This window comes from Balaenoptera physalus (genome assembly GCF_965194825.1).
Source record: "Balaenoptera physalus genome assembly, chromosome: 3".
Lineage (NCBI taxonomy): Eukaryota > Metazoa > Chordata > Mammalia > Artiodactyla > Balaenopteridae > Balaenoptera > Balaenoptera physalus.
This window is the reverse complement of record NC_138890.1, coordinates 151,225,727-151,240,281: the sequence shown is the minus strand read 5'-3', so window position 1 is coordinate 151,240,281 and position 14,555 is coordinate 151,225,727. Positions and strand designations below refer to the sequence as shown.

The 14,555-nt window shown below is 39.1% G+C and overlaps 1 protein-coding gene across 2 annotated transcripts in view; it reads left to right on the top strand.

Annotated features, from left to right (window-relative positions):
• The window catches only part of LOC309656826 (UPF0489 protein C5orf22), a 52,585-nt gene that overhangs the window by 17,647 nt on the left and 20,383 nt on the right, over positions 1-14,555 (top strand). The window contains exon 9 of one of the 2 annotated variants that reach the window (XM_082453820.1): positions 1,116-9,902. In XM_082453820.1, the coding sequence (XP_082309946.1) occupies positions 1,116-1,248 (133 nt within the window). In that variant the 3' untranslated portion in view covers positions 1,249-9,902. Of the gene's footprint in view, positions 1-1,115; positions 9,903-14,555 lie in introns of those variants that run through there. The other variant, XM_082453822.1, reaches the window with a different exon arrangement.

Sequence of the window (14,555 nt, the reverse complement as noted above, 5' to 3'; positions counted from 1 at the left end):
TTAAAGAAGCCAGAAATCTTTGTGAAAGCATTGAAATGCCCCTTATTTTTTAAGGCTAATAAATTAAACTTTTACATATCCTGCTTTCTCTTAAAGTAGGCCTTTATCCATATGTGTATGTTAGACAGTATTTAATAATTAAAAATTGTTTACATCAAGCCTCAAAAATAAACTAATCACCATAGAATGAAATGAGTTCATCTGAAGTCTTACAGATTGTTTCTTTAGGTCTAAAATACTTGTGATAAGGAGTAGGCTAGATAACTAGTTCCATTTCCTCCTATAAAGATTTCTATGCCATTTTCCAATCCAGTGGGATTTCCAATGGATTTCCTCACCCCAGTTCAGAACCAGGAGACACTGATAAAATCATTTTAGATACTAATCTGGCTAAAATTATCAACGACATTGTTACTGGCTGGTGCCACTCAAATTACAGTTGGTGATTCTAGAAAGACCCAAAATGCAGATTGCTGCCCCATCGCACTTTGCTCTCTTCTCTTAATACTACCTAGGAGACCAATCCCAACACCAGCACATCCACACATTTCATTTTGGTTGATCTTGTACGCTTGTGTGGTTAGCAAATTGTTTATAGAAGCAGAACCCTTTTATCAGTTGGAATGCCTCTACCCTCATAATTTCTAGCCTGAGTGTACACATAATAAAAGAATGTGAAACATGATGCCCAGTCACTAATATAATTAGCCCCAGTGTTCCCAAGCAACATCTCCCTTTCAGGGAAACAACAGTCTAGTATTAAGCACTGAGGCTTTGAAGACATGCTGTATGGTTCTGAATCCCATCACCAACACTTACTAGTATGTGGCCTGTGCAGGTTAATCTTTCTCTGTTTCAGACTCCTTTAAAGGGATGGTAAATGTACCTATTTCAGAGAGTTGCTGAGAAGATTAAAGAACATAATTCATGTAACGCGCCTGACAGAGAGTAAACGTTTAGTAGCTTTCAACAGTTATTATACCAAAATTCCACACAGCTTCATTTCTAATTTACATTGAAGTCAACACATGCAGGCTTTTCCTCACTGCACGGTATGATCTCATCCTATTTATGTGTATTTTTCTTTTCCTTTCTCTTTCTCTGCTTGGTTCCAGGTCAAGTCTGGATGATTACTGTCCTTCTGAGCAAGTTGACACGATTCAAGAAAAAGTCATCAGTGTGCTACGCTCCCTCTATGGGCCTCTAGACGTTCACCTGGTGTATTCAGCAGAGTCCACTTCATCTTGAAACATCCCAGCGCTAGGCTCCTATTAACATCTTGATGTAGTAACAGGGTTTTCATTAACTTGTTTACAAATGAATCTTCCAGAGAACACTTTGTTTTAATATTAACTTTCATTTAAAATCTTTCAGGTATTTTGAATCTCCAAACAGGTATCACCAGTTGTTGAATGATGGCAATTTTTTTTTGGCATCAAGTCTACCCCCGGTTGATGGAACCGATGCTCATCTCTCTTCTGTCCATCACTGTCGTCTTCACTTTTGTGAGGGTTTTTCTCCTCTTTTCCCCTCTTCCCCTTAGGTTGGTTGTACTGTATGAGATGTATTCATTTATTCATTCACTCACCCAACTGACATTTTTTGAGCACGTACATGTGCCAGACATAATTAAGTGCTGGTTATATGGTAACAAACAGAATAGACAAGGCCCCTGCCCTCTTGGTGGACAGCTGAGAAACAAATTATGGACTGTGAGACATGTTATGAAGGAAAGGAGAACCACAGACCTGTCTTAGGCATGCTCTTAGTACTCAGGGCGCCCTGGCCTTACACGAAGGTAACATTCTCAAAAGCTACTACCAAAGTAATGATGATAATAATAATAAAAAAAAAACTTGCCAGTCCATGAAAATGTTCTAGGAAGTCTACCTTTCCAAGACTTAGGATTGTGCCCCAACTCTTATGGAATGCTCTCAGCATTGTTGGTATTGAGGGGGTCTATTTGAGTAAATTCAACCAAACAAAAAATAACTTTGCTAATCAAAAAAACCCTCCAGGGTTTTTTGTTCCTCCAGATGGTCAGTATGGGTGTCAATTATCATTATATCAATAGTTCCTAAGTGCCACTTTATTGGCAGTCTGGGTTGATAATTTTTTCAAATAAACCAGCTTTTTATGTAAATAGCAGGGGAAAAAAGTTAAGTCCTTAATTCTGATCTACCATAAATACCCAAGGACATAACTGCCTTCCACCAGTCTCTCCATGAGTAAGAGACCCTACCTAAGTCGCTCTTGATCATGGAACTTTTCGTTTACTTAATTTGCCAAAGTCTTCCTCTCTTCAGTATTCCTCGTGTTCAGTAATCATTTTTAACTACCTCCTTGGTTTCCTTTCCTTTAAAAGGTCGGGTGGCATTTAAAGAAAAAAAAAAACATCCATCAAGCCTCATTCCTAATACAGCAGTCGTTTCCATTTTTGCATGTAGCTTTTAAGCCTTGACCACAGGGGTACAGTTGCATGTAGCTAAAATTATAGTGTGTTACCTAACTTGATGGCTAATACCCAAGGTCACATTGCTATTGCCACTCAGTAGGTGGCACCAGATCCTATTTTTCCAATGATTCTGTTTTCCAGCAAACTTTTCTTGTCATTAAGTTGATCTACCAATGCTAATAAGTATAAATGCTTATTTCTGTTGTGAAAAGCAAAGCAAACTGATTCAGCTTTCCATTTTTGATAGAACATTATGTGCCAAAAAGCTTTATTTCCCTGTAAAATCAGAATGCAAAATAGTGCTATTGTTTATTTTTAAATTTTGAAAAAAATGTATTAGAGTTCTGTAAATGATGTTACTTTTATAAGTAAGTTATTTTGTCTGCTAAAGTAAATAAAAAGGTGTGTTTTGAAGTTTTAAAGATTTAAAACCAAACTGTAGCACTAATTAATTGTATATGATCTTGGTGTGTTCATAGCATTGATCTTAAGTCTGGTTTAGTAGTTATTTATTACGATTCCCATGAACTCTGATGAGATTCATCATTGTTTTAACTCAGGTAGAATAAAAGGGCATCAATTTCCTTTTTAGGGACATTGAGATCGTTTGGTTCTCATGCTCTGTAATTCTCATTGAAGAATAAAATTAAGTCCCTACTTGTTGACTGTAACCAACTTAGTAAATTATGTCTCTGCACATTTCAAATAGGAAGATACTTAGTTTATCAAGACATCCTTCATTTGTGTTCTAAGTGCCGATGAGGAATACCACAGTACAATGCCTTGAATTATTTACAAGTATCACTAAAGCATGGGATTTTGAGCAGCTTTTTGAAAAATGTGACTTAAATGTAAGATTAGGCCATAACTTTGATAATTGACAAGTATGTATTTCCCAGTACCTAGGGGGAATTTTTTTTTTAATCTCTAGAAGTGTTTTCTGTAGACATCGATCTGTAAGTGTTCTAGGTTCTCAAGGAGCTCTTAGTCAGGTCCTTCACTTTGATTATATAACATTCTCTCCAAATCTTCCTTTGGTTTTAGCAGTAGTGGTCCCACATTGCTGGCACTATATGCATTGTACTGCCAATAGTTTACAGGATGTTTCTTAGTATAAGATTATCCCACCAAACTTAAGAGAAAGGACTTTCATGAAACTTAGGGAGTTTTTGTTGGACATCTTTCAGAAATGCTCAAGATACATGCGGATCACATGTAAAAATACTCACTATTGGACTGTGCTGTACTACCTGGTCATCCTGAGTTGCAACACTCTCTTGAAGTGCTTGTTTGTGAACTAACTGGTCCTGGACCGCCTCTGTGGTTTTGTAGGTCTAGCTGCCCTCGTGGAATTCCAAACATCAGTGCCATCCTTTCCCTTTATTCATTATTTGAGTTCAGCAAATGAAGTTATAGTGACTAAGGAGGCTTCTGTGAACCTTGATTCTCAGGAGAGAGTTCTCTGAACAGTGAATATTCTAGTCACTCACCGGAAATTAGTAAGTTGGCATTCTGTACATTAGTATCTTGTGAGTTTGGTTCCTGTGATTCAGAAGCAGGAGCCCATTTCAGAGGCTGAGGCAAGCCTCAGGGTGTACAGTGTCTCTTCCTTTGAAGACCTTCCTTGGTGACTTGTCAGCCAGCCTACAGCTACAGCATTCCTACCATGTCTCTAACTTCAAAATGTTCTTCACCAGCAAGCAGATCTCTGAAGTTGATGGATCAGACATCAGCACTGCTTAGAAGCCTTAGCACCCTAGCTGATGAGATCATGCCAGGATCAAGACAAGAAGTGTCATGACGGAAACAGAGCAGCGCATCGTGGTAAGAGTGTGAACTTCCAAGGGCCACTGCCTGGCTCCATTGCCCCCTTCTCCATGTTCCGGCTGTGTGACCTCAGCCTCAGCTTCTCCTTTGCAGTGAGAGAACTTAACGCATCAGGATATTGTGAGGAATAACACATAATAAAGCCCTTAGCACAAGAGCCATTCAGCAAACATTGGCTGTTATTTGGAAACTCAGCCCTACTTAGAGTATCCTGTGATGGCTGTTCCAGGTCTCAACTGCTCTTCTCATGCCTCCTAAACCCCTGATCTTTTTAAATCCCACATTAGCTTCAACTGTATTTCTGTGAATAGTGGAATTTCACTTTCTTTATCCAAAGAAGGCAGGTCCTTGCCCATAAGGAAAGTAATGGAGGGGTTTTAAGCAGATACTCATAATTTAAAACTCTTTTGTCTTGAATTGGTGCAAGCATCCATTCACAATTTTAAAACTTGGGCGATCAGCGGGGTTAGGGAAGTCAAAGCCTGGCGCAGCTTTTTTTCCTCTGCTCTTCCCTTCCTGCCTGCTGGTAGATAACGCTAGAATTGATGGGGCTAAACCTGTGATGTAGACAATGTCTAGAAGTTGCTACCCCCGTACTTATAAATCACCTTCATAGAATCTAGAGTTATCCTTACCATTTTTGACCTTGCTGATTTATTTATAGGTGACCTCCAGCAAAAAAGTCCCTCATGAATCAACCAGAGCATGACAGGGAAGTGGGGTAGAGTGAGTATCTCCAAGCAATTCACTATCATTTCCAAACCCTCCACAAGCATTCCCTTCATCTGGACCTCAGTCTTACCACGGAGCAGCCCCCGCCGTGGAAGGTTAAGGAAAGTGGGATCACTCGAGAAAGGGGGAGCGCCTCTGTCAGCTTGGTCCAGTAAGGTGATGGAGCAGCCTGTCAGACGTGACCCTGAGCACTCAGGGAGGGCGAGACAGGGCTGAAGTCAGAGTTGGAGCCAGGCTTGAAGGCCAGCTTTTCAGACAGAATCTACCCTGGGAACTCTACAGCAGCACCGTCTACCCTCTGCAGCATTGCCCTGCCTGGAGCAGACCTGGGTAATAAGGGCACCAGCGTCACAGAGTGGCACCTGAGGCACTGGTGGCTTTGAAATCAGTCCAAGTTCAAACTCTACCTCTGCCAGTTACAAGTTAGGTGAACTTGGGCAACGTAACTTGCCAGAGTCTTTGTTTTAGGCGTGGTTCGAGGCCTTCCCCGTGTCCCTAGAGGTCTTACTGTGTTCCAGCATCACACAATAGTCAGCTGTTCACATCTGTCCTCCCCGGTAGGCAGCCCCTGACTGCATCATCATACGTCTTTATAGCCCCAGGCTCTGGCATAGTCACTGTCATATTATAAAGCCTCAAAAAATGTTTAATGAATTGAGTACAGAAAATACCAGTGGTCACTGGAGCCCTGACAGTAATAAACCTTACTATGTGCTCTGTATTAGATATCCTCTTGCAAGCATGCTGTCTCTGAGAGCAAATTGAACAAATACAGGTATTAATATAGGAACAAACATTTACTAAGGACTGGATGTGTTAAACACATGAGCCCAAAAGAGCTAAAAGATAATACCTGTAATCTAATGATTGTGTCCATAGAATAACTTTGTTAGAAACAAAAGAAAGGCAGTCGTGTCAGTTATACAGCTTTTTTGTGATCTTTTCTCTTATGGATAAAACCTGATAACCATGTTCCACAATGCTTATGTCAGCATGACATAAAAATCCATGTAGTTTGATTTTCTGCCTAAAATTCAAATCTAATATTTGACACTAGCATCCAAAAACCGTAGATATGAACTTTTGGTCCCTAAAAAGAATACCGCTCTTAGAGCATAGCTTTGCTGATTCTCAGAGGGGTAACACCATTCATCACTTCTGATTTTCTTTCCATATGGAGTCACCTTCCGTTACAGTCCTGACCTTGCTCTGCCCTTTTACTCACTCCTCCCCAGGCAAGGAAGAGTGAAACAAGGGAATTCTAGGATGCTTTCTTATCGAAGTATGTTCTGCTCTGCCCTTCCATGCCAGAAGTTTGTAAGAACAGGCACAGTTGTCCAGTGGTGCCAGTGTATGGCAAAGTCTCTATATCTCTGGGGTGCGATGTAGGAAACAAGTTGTTGCCACAGATTTAAGCCTTGTTCTCTACTATCAGCTTTATCAATAATGATGACACTTTTACCTCCATCTGGCTGAATACCTGAGCCTGTTTCTAAGTTGCTTAGGAGCTTAGTGGAGAATGGTGATGTTATTGACCTTCCTCAAACCCCAACTTGACAATACTTATTTGTTAAATAGTATGGAAATTTTATAAATGTGGGTAGCTCTTGGAATTCCAATCCAAAAGGAGGACATTCTCTGACCATTCTGAATAAACTGACAACATACCTTCTCTTTATACAGTCTGTTTTTCTGCTATTGCAGTATAGACATTTTAAACTTCTAAGATTTATTTTGCTTAAAAACTTTTAAAGATTTATTTTGCTTTTAAGTGCTTTTCTTGGGTGGCAGACTGATATTTTATTTTTATTTGACGTCATGCTAAGACGCAACACATCATCCTAGTAGACTTCCTATATAAGCAATGACCAATTATAAAATATAACAGAGGAAAAGGTCTTACTTATAATAGCATAACTTCACCAGAAAAAGATACCTATGAATAAACTAAATGAAAAATTACCACCTATACAAGGAGAAGTTTACGAAGGTATTGAAGAATATGATGAAGACATGAATTCTATGGAAAGATGTTTATATAAGAAGATTCAACATTATAAAGATGTCAATTCTTCCCATATCAGACTCTACATATAATGCAATTTCAATAAACATAGCAAGGAGATTTTATTTTGGCTAGTGATACTGGTTCTAAAGTTCATATGGAAAAGGAGGGAAACCAGGAAAAAAATTGTAAAATAAAAGTTAATGAAGGGATTGGCCTTACTATGTACCAAAATACATTATAAAATTGTATTAATTAAAACAATGCATTACTGGCACGTGAGCCGGCAGACAGATGAATGGAACAGAATAGAGTACAGAAGTAGACCTATATTAGATAAAGTAACAATATGTGGTTTAAGGAAAGATAGAAAAAAAAAAAAAAAAAAGAATGGCTCATAAAATGAAAGATTATTTCTCATTTTCATAAAGTCCAAAACAGGTGTTCCTGCTTGGCAGGCTGTCCTCCAGGCAAGGATTCTGGAGCTCATGCTCCTTGCATCTTTAGCTCTGCCAGGCTCAATATGTGGCTTCTCAAGTTTTTCTGGAGGATATCTCCATTCCACATGGCAGAAGGCAAAGAGGATGGAGGATCATGTGTGGGAAGCTTTTATGTGCCAGGTCCATCACTTCCTGACTGCAACCAAAGCTGGGAAGCTAACCTGTTGTGAGCCCAGAGAGAGGAAGGAAAAGCTTTTGTGAATAACTAGCATTCTCTCCCACAAGACCCAGATGCATACGGAATTTAGTATATCACCAGGGTGGCATTTGATATCAATGGGCAAAGATGAATTATTCAATTAATGATCCTGAAGAACTGGATAGCTGTCTCAAAAAAGAAAAAAAAGTTGGATTCCCAATTCATTCCTTGCAACAGAATACATTATAGTTCAATCAAATTTGAATGGGAAAAAAAAGGAAGGAAACTATTAGAAAACACAGGAGAAAAGGGAAGTTCTTTTTATAAGTAAGCATGCCCGCCCAGAAGACTCGAGGAAATGTGGGGTTAAGATTGTATAGCGCATTCACCCAGATACAACTATTCCAAGTTTCACAGTCGTATTTCTTCCTTTTCAGGGCCCTCACGTTAACGCAGAACACCTGCTTTGGCTTGCATTCGGCATCCCACTGTAGCTCTGACATTTTTATTATCGTATTCTGAGGCTAATGTTGAGCATAGTCTGCCCTCCTGCTGCAAGAGGTAAGAGTCGAATTAAAATCAGCCATGAAAGCCTTCTGGCTCTCGTGACATGCCCTGCGTTGATAGTTGGCTGACCTGGTGTGCCAGTCTCTTTCTTCAAGGCTTCCAGGAGAGTTAACAGAAGTCAGCCACCTCTACAAGCCTTAGGAATACCATTGTCCCACACCATTCAAGAGCTACCACGTATTCCCTAGCCTGGTCCCTTCCACCCGTTCCTCATTCCTAAACAAACAGAGGTGAAAGTCTTAGTAAACGTGCTGCTACAGCATGCTGTGGGTTGTCACCACCCCGACTTAGACCAGCAATGAGGTTCTTGATGCCTTCTGACCAGAGAGTGAGCAAATTCTCTAGTCCCATTCTTGAGGGTCAACTTTCCATGGCCACCTCTGGTACCAGTTTAGGTCTCCGCAAAAGCAGACCTTGAGGCAAGGATTAGGGGGCATGTAGCTTATTGGGGAGGTGACATCAGGAAGAGAGGAAGTAGGGAAAGTGAGATAAGGAAGGTAGAAAAGTCAATAAAGGATACATTAAAGTGAAGATTACTGCTGTAGTCAATGAGAGCTGAATTCACTCTGAGGAACTGGCAAGAATTGCCTGCTGAGAGATGGAGAAGCTTACATATTTATCCACTGATTCCTATTCTTTATTGGTTGGGGGTTGCCTCCGAGAGGCGGATAGACTGTTTCTTCCCAGCCATCCTGGAAAGTCCACCCTTGCAGGGTGGAGCACGTTCTGTGGCACCTCAGAATGGCTTGGGAGGAGAAGCAGAAAGATTCAGACACAAGTTGGATGCTGTCAGAATGTGCAGGAACTGTTATTTATGGCTGCAGGTAAAGTTACTAGCTGGGACATTAACAGCATCTGCTACAGCAAGAATTAAGATACCAATTCTGTCTATATTCCTTTCAAGCAGTTTTAAACAGCATCTGTTGTATTGCTGAAGGTGTAGGCAAACAGCATGCTGATGTACTGTTGTTCCGAATGTGTACTGATACAGCCTCTATGAAGGGCAACTGGACGGTAGCTGTCAATATTGAAGGTGTGGGAATTCCCTGGGGGTCCAGTGGTTAAGACTTCACGTTTTCAGTGCCTAGGGTGTGGGTTCAGTCCCTGGTTGGGGAATTAAGGTCCCTCAAGCTACATGGCATGACCAAAAAATATATAATATATATATTGAAGGTGTATATACTTTTTGATCCAGGTTTAGGAATTTCACTGCTAGGAATTGATCCTGAAGATATTGATGCAAAGACTTTCATACAAGTATTTTCACTGTAATCATAGAGGATTGGGCACCAGTTTCCTCCACGGGGCACTGGGTGAATTATTGTACATCCATATAGTGGCACCCTTAAATAGAAGAGGATCCTCTCTGTGTACTGACATTGAACACTCTTATCAAGAGGCAGCAGAAAATGATTAACTGTTTATTCAGTATACTACTGTACTGTATAAGTGGGAAAAGAAAAAGTGTGTTTGTATATGTACAAACTATCTCCAGATGGAGATTTCTACTTGCTATGGATTGTATTCTTCTTATAACTTTTCTGTTATTTCTAGGGACTTGGGATAAGAGGTGGCGGCTCCAGGGTAGTATTAGTCTACCAAATGGTAGATTGTGAAAACAAGTGTGATGAAAACTGACAAATAATAACAGAGTACAGCAAAGTGACTGGATAGCAGGTAATCATTCACAAACTGGTGGTTTTCCTGTTCACCAGCAATAGATAGTTAGAAAATGTAATGGAAGGGAATTTGCAACAGAAACCTAAGTATAAAACACCTAAGAATAAACATAACAATAAATATATAAGATCTTTACAGGGGAAAAAGTAAACTATAGGACATAGAAAAATACCTAAATAAATGAAGACTATTAATGGTCTCAATATATTATGATGCCAATTCTCTCCAAATTGTTCCATAAAGACAATGTAATCCACCAAATATCCTAATAACATTTAGTATATAGTTCAACAAGCTAATTTAAGAATTCATAAGTAAGGCTACAAGTGTATGCGTAGCTTAGACAGTTATGGAGTGGGGGAAATCAAATGATCAGTAAATATAAAAATCAATGTTATTCTCCCTAGTCATTCCAGACATGTAAATTAAAATAAGATGTAACTTTCACCATGTAATTGGCAAAAATAAAAAATGTTGATACTACCAATCAAGAATGTGAGGAAATGGTATTCTCCCACTCAACTGACAGAAAAAAATTATTTAAGGCTCTCTGAAAAGCAACGTGGCAGTAACTTTGAAAATGGTAATTATTCATTCTCAATGACCCAGCAATTCCACTTCTCAATATCTATCCTGTATGCATCAAACATGTATTTTAAGTGGCATGCACAAAGATATTCTTACCCCTAGTTCATAGTTGCAAAGAAAAGAAAAAAGGACAACAACCTAAATACCCATCGATATATTCATAAATGGCTAATAAGCCATGGTAAATCCCTACTGTGAAATATTATGTAGTAATTTAAAAGAATGATGTAAATCAATATCTACTGACATGAAAAGAATAAAAAGCAAGGTTTAGAATACTGAATTCAATAGCATCCCACTTATGAAAAATATAAAACACCACAAAACAACACTAAACACTTGTACAGGTACAAGTGCATGATTATACATTAATTGTTTTTTGAATTTTATTTTATTTATTTTTTTATACAGCAGGTTCTTATTAGCTATCCATTTCATACTTATCTGTGTCTCTATTTCTGCCCTGCAAACCAGTTCATCTGTACCTTTTTTCTAGGTTCCATATATATGCGTTAATGTACGATATTTCTGACTTACTTCACTCTGTATGACAGTCTCTATATCCATCCACATCTCTACAAATGACCCAATTTCGTTCCTTTTTATGGCTGAGTAATATTCCATTGTATATATGTACTACATCTTCTTTATCCGTTCTTCTGTCAATGGGCATTTAGGTTGCTTCCATGACCTGGCTATTGTAAATAGTGCTGCAATGAATATTGGGGTGCATGTGTCTTTTTGAATTATGGTTTTCTCTGGGTATATGCCCAGTAGTGGGATTGCTGGGTCATATGGTAATTCTATTTTTAGTTTTTTAAGGAACCTCCATACTGTTCTCCATAGTGGCTGTATCAATTTACATTCCCACCAACAGTGCAAGAGGGTTCCCTTTTCTCCACACCCTCTCCAGCATTTATTGTTTGTAGATTTTCTGATGATGCTCATTCTAATTGGTGTGAGGTGATACCTCATTGTAGTTTTGATTTGCATTTCTCTAATAATTAGTGATATCGAGCAGCTTTTCACGTGCTTGTTGGCCATCTTCTTTGGAGAAATGTCTATTTAGTCTTCTGCACATTTTTGGATTGGGTTGTTTGTTTTTTTTTAATATTGAGCTGCATGAGCTGTTTATATATTTTGGAGATTAATCCTTTGTCCATTGATTCATTTGCAAATATTTTCTCCCATTCTGAGGGTTGTCTTTTTCTCTTGTTTGTAGTTTCCTTTGCTTTGCAAAAGCTTTAAAGTTTCATTAGGTCCCATTTATTTATTTTTGTTTTTATTTCCATTACTCTGGGAGGTGGATCAAAAAAGATCTTGCTGTGATTTATGTCAAAGAGTGTTCTTCCTGTGTTTTCCTCTAAGAGTTTTATAGTGTCAGGTCTTACATTTAGTTCTCTAATACATTTTGAGTTGATTTTTGTGTATGGTGTGAGAGAGTGTTCTAATTTCATTCTTTTACATGTAGCTTGTCCAGTTTTCCCAGCACCACTTATTGAAGAGACTGTCTTTTCTCCATTGTATATCCTTGCCTCCTTTGTCTTAGATTAGTTGACCATAAGTGCATGGGTTTATCTCTGGGCTTTCTATCCTGTTCCATTGATCTATATTTCTGGTTTTTGTGCCAGTACCATATTGTCTTGATTCCTATAGCTTTGTAGTATAGTCTGAAGTCAGGGAATCTGATTCCTCCAGCTCCGTTTTTTTCCCTCAAGACTGCTTTGGCTATTCGGGGTCTTTTGTGTCTCCATACAAATTTAAAGATTTTTTGTTCTACTTCTGTAAAAAATGCCACTGGTAATTTGATAGGGATTGCATTGAGTCTGTAGATTGCCTTGAGTAGTATAGTCATTTTCACAATATTGATTCTTCCAATCCAAGAACATGGTATATCTCTCCATCTGTTTGTCTCATCTTTGATTTCTTTCATCAGTGTCTTATAGTTTTCTTCATACAGGTCTTTTGTCTCCCTAGGTAGGTTTATTCCTAGGTATTTTTTTCTTTTTGTTGCAATGGTAAATGGGAGTGTTTCCTTAATTTCTCTTTCAGATTTTTCATCATTAGTGTATAGGAATGCAAGAGATTTCTGTGCATTAATTTTGTATCCTGCAACTTTACCAAATTCATTGATTAGCTCTAGTAGTTTTCTGGTGGCATCTTTAGGATTCTCTATGTATAGTATCATGTCATCTGCAAACAGTGACAGTTTTACTTCTTCCTTTCCAATTTGTATTCCTTTTATTTCCTTTTCTTTTCTGATTGCCATGGCTAGGACTTCCAAAACTATGCTGAATAAAAGTGGCGAGAATGGGCATCCTTGTCTTGTTCCTGATCTTAGAGGGAATGCTTTCAGTTTTTCACCATTGAGTGTGATATTAGCTGTGGGTGGCCTTTATTATGTTGAGGTAGGTTCCCTCTATGCACATTTTCTGGAGAGTTTTTATCATAAATGGTTGTTGAATTTTTTTTAAAGGGGTTTTTATTTATTTTATTTATTATTATTATTTTTGGCTGCGTTGGGTCTTCATTGCTGCGTGCATGCTTTCTCTAGTTGTGACGAGCGGGGGCTACTCTTCGTTACAGTGCATGGGCTTCTCATTGTGGTGGCTTCTCTTGTGGAGCACAGGCTCTAGGCACGTGGGCTTTAGTAGTTGCAGCATGCAGGCTCAGTAGTTGCTACACATGGGCCCTAGAGTGTGCAGGCTTCAGTAGTCATGGAGCATGAGCTCAGTAGTTGTGGCACACAGACTCTAGGGCCTGTGGGCTTCAGTAGCTGTGGCATGCGGGCTCAATAGTTATGGCTTGCAGGCTCTAGAGCACAGGCTCAGTAGTTGTGGCACATGGGCTTAGTTGCTCTGCGGCATGTGGGATCTTCCCAGGCCAGGGATTGAACCCGTGTCCCCTGCATTGGCAGGCGGATTCTTAATCACTGTAGCTTTTTTCTGCATCTATTGAGATGATCATATGGTTTTTATTCTTCAATTTGTTATGTGATATATCACATTGATTGATTTGTAGATATTGAAAAATCCTTGCATCCCTGGGATAAATCCCACTTGATTATTGTTTATGATCCTTTTAATGTATTGTTAGAGTTGGTTTGCTAGTATTTTGTTGAGGATTTTTGCATCTATGTTCATCAGTGATATTGGCCTGTAATTTTCTTTTTTTGTGATATCTTTGCCTGGTTTTTGTATCAGGGTGATGGTGGCCTCATAGAATGAGTTTGGAAGTGTTCCTTCCTCTGCCATCTTTTGGAATAGTTTTGGAAGGATGGATGTTAACTCTTCTCTAAACGTTTGGTAGAATTGACTTGTGAAGCCTTCTGGTCCTGGACTTTTGTTTGTTGGGAGCTTTTAAATTACTGACTTATTTTCAATACTGGTAATTGGTCAGCTCATATTTTCTACTTCTTCCAGGTTCAGTTTTAGGTGATTGTTCCTTTCTAAGAATTTGTCCATTTCTTCTAGCTTGCCTATTTTATTGGTGTATAGTTGCTTGTAGTAGTCTCTTACGATCCTTTATATTATATTTCTGTGCTGTCATTGGTAACTTCTCTCTTTTCATTTCTGATTTTATTGATTTGGGTTATCTCCCTTTTTTCTTAAAGATTTATTTATTTTATTTATTTTTGGCTGCATCGGGTCTTAGTTGCAGCACGCAGGATCTTTGTTGAGGCATGCGGGATCTCTCTAGTTGTGGTGTGTGAGTTTTCTCTTCTCTAGTTGTGGCGCATGGGCTCCAGGGCGCCTAGGCTCTGTAGTTGTGGGGCGTGGGTTCCAGAGCATGTGGGCTCTGTAGTTTGTGGCATGCAGGCTCTCTTGTTGAGGCGTGAGAGCTCAGCAGTTGTGGCACATGGGCTTAGTTGCCCTGTGGCATGTGGGATCTTCGTTCCCTGACCAGGGATTGAACCCATGTCCCCTGCATTGTAAAGCGGGTTCTTTACCACTGGACCACCAGGGAAGCCCCTCCCTTTTTTTCTTGATGAATCTGGCTAAAGGTTTATCAATTTAGTTTATCTTTTCAAAGAACCAGCTTTTAGTTTCATTGATCCTTTCT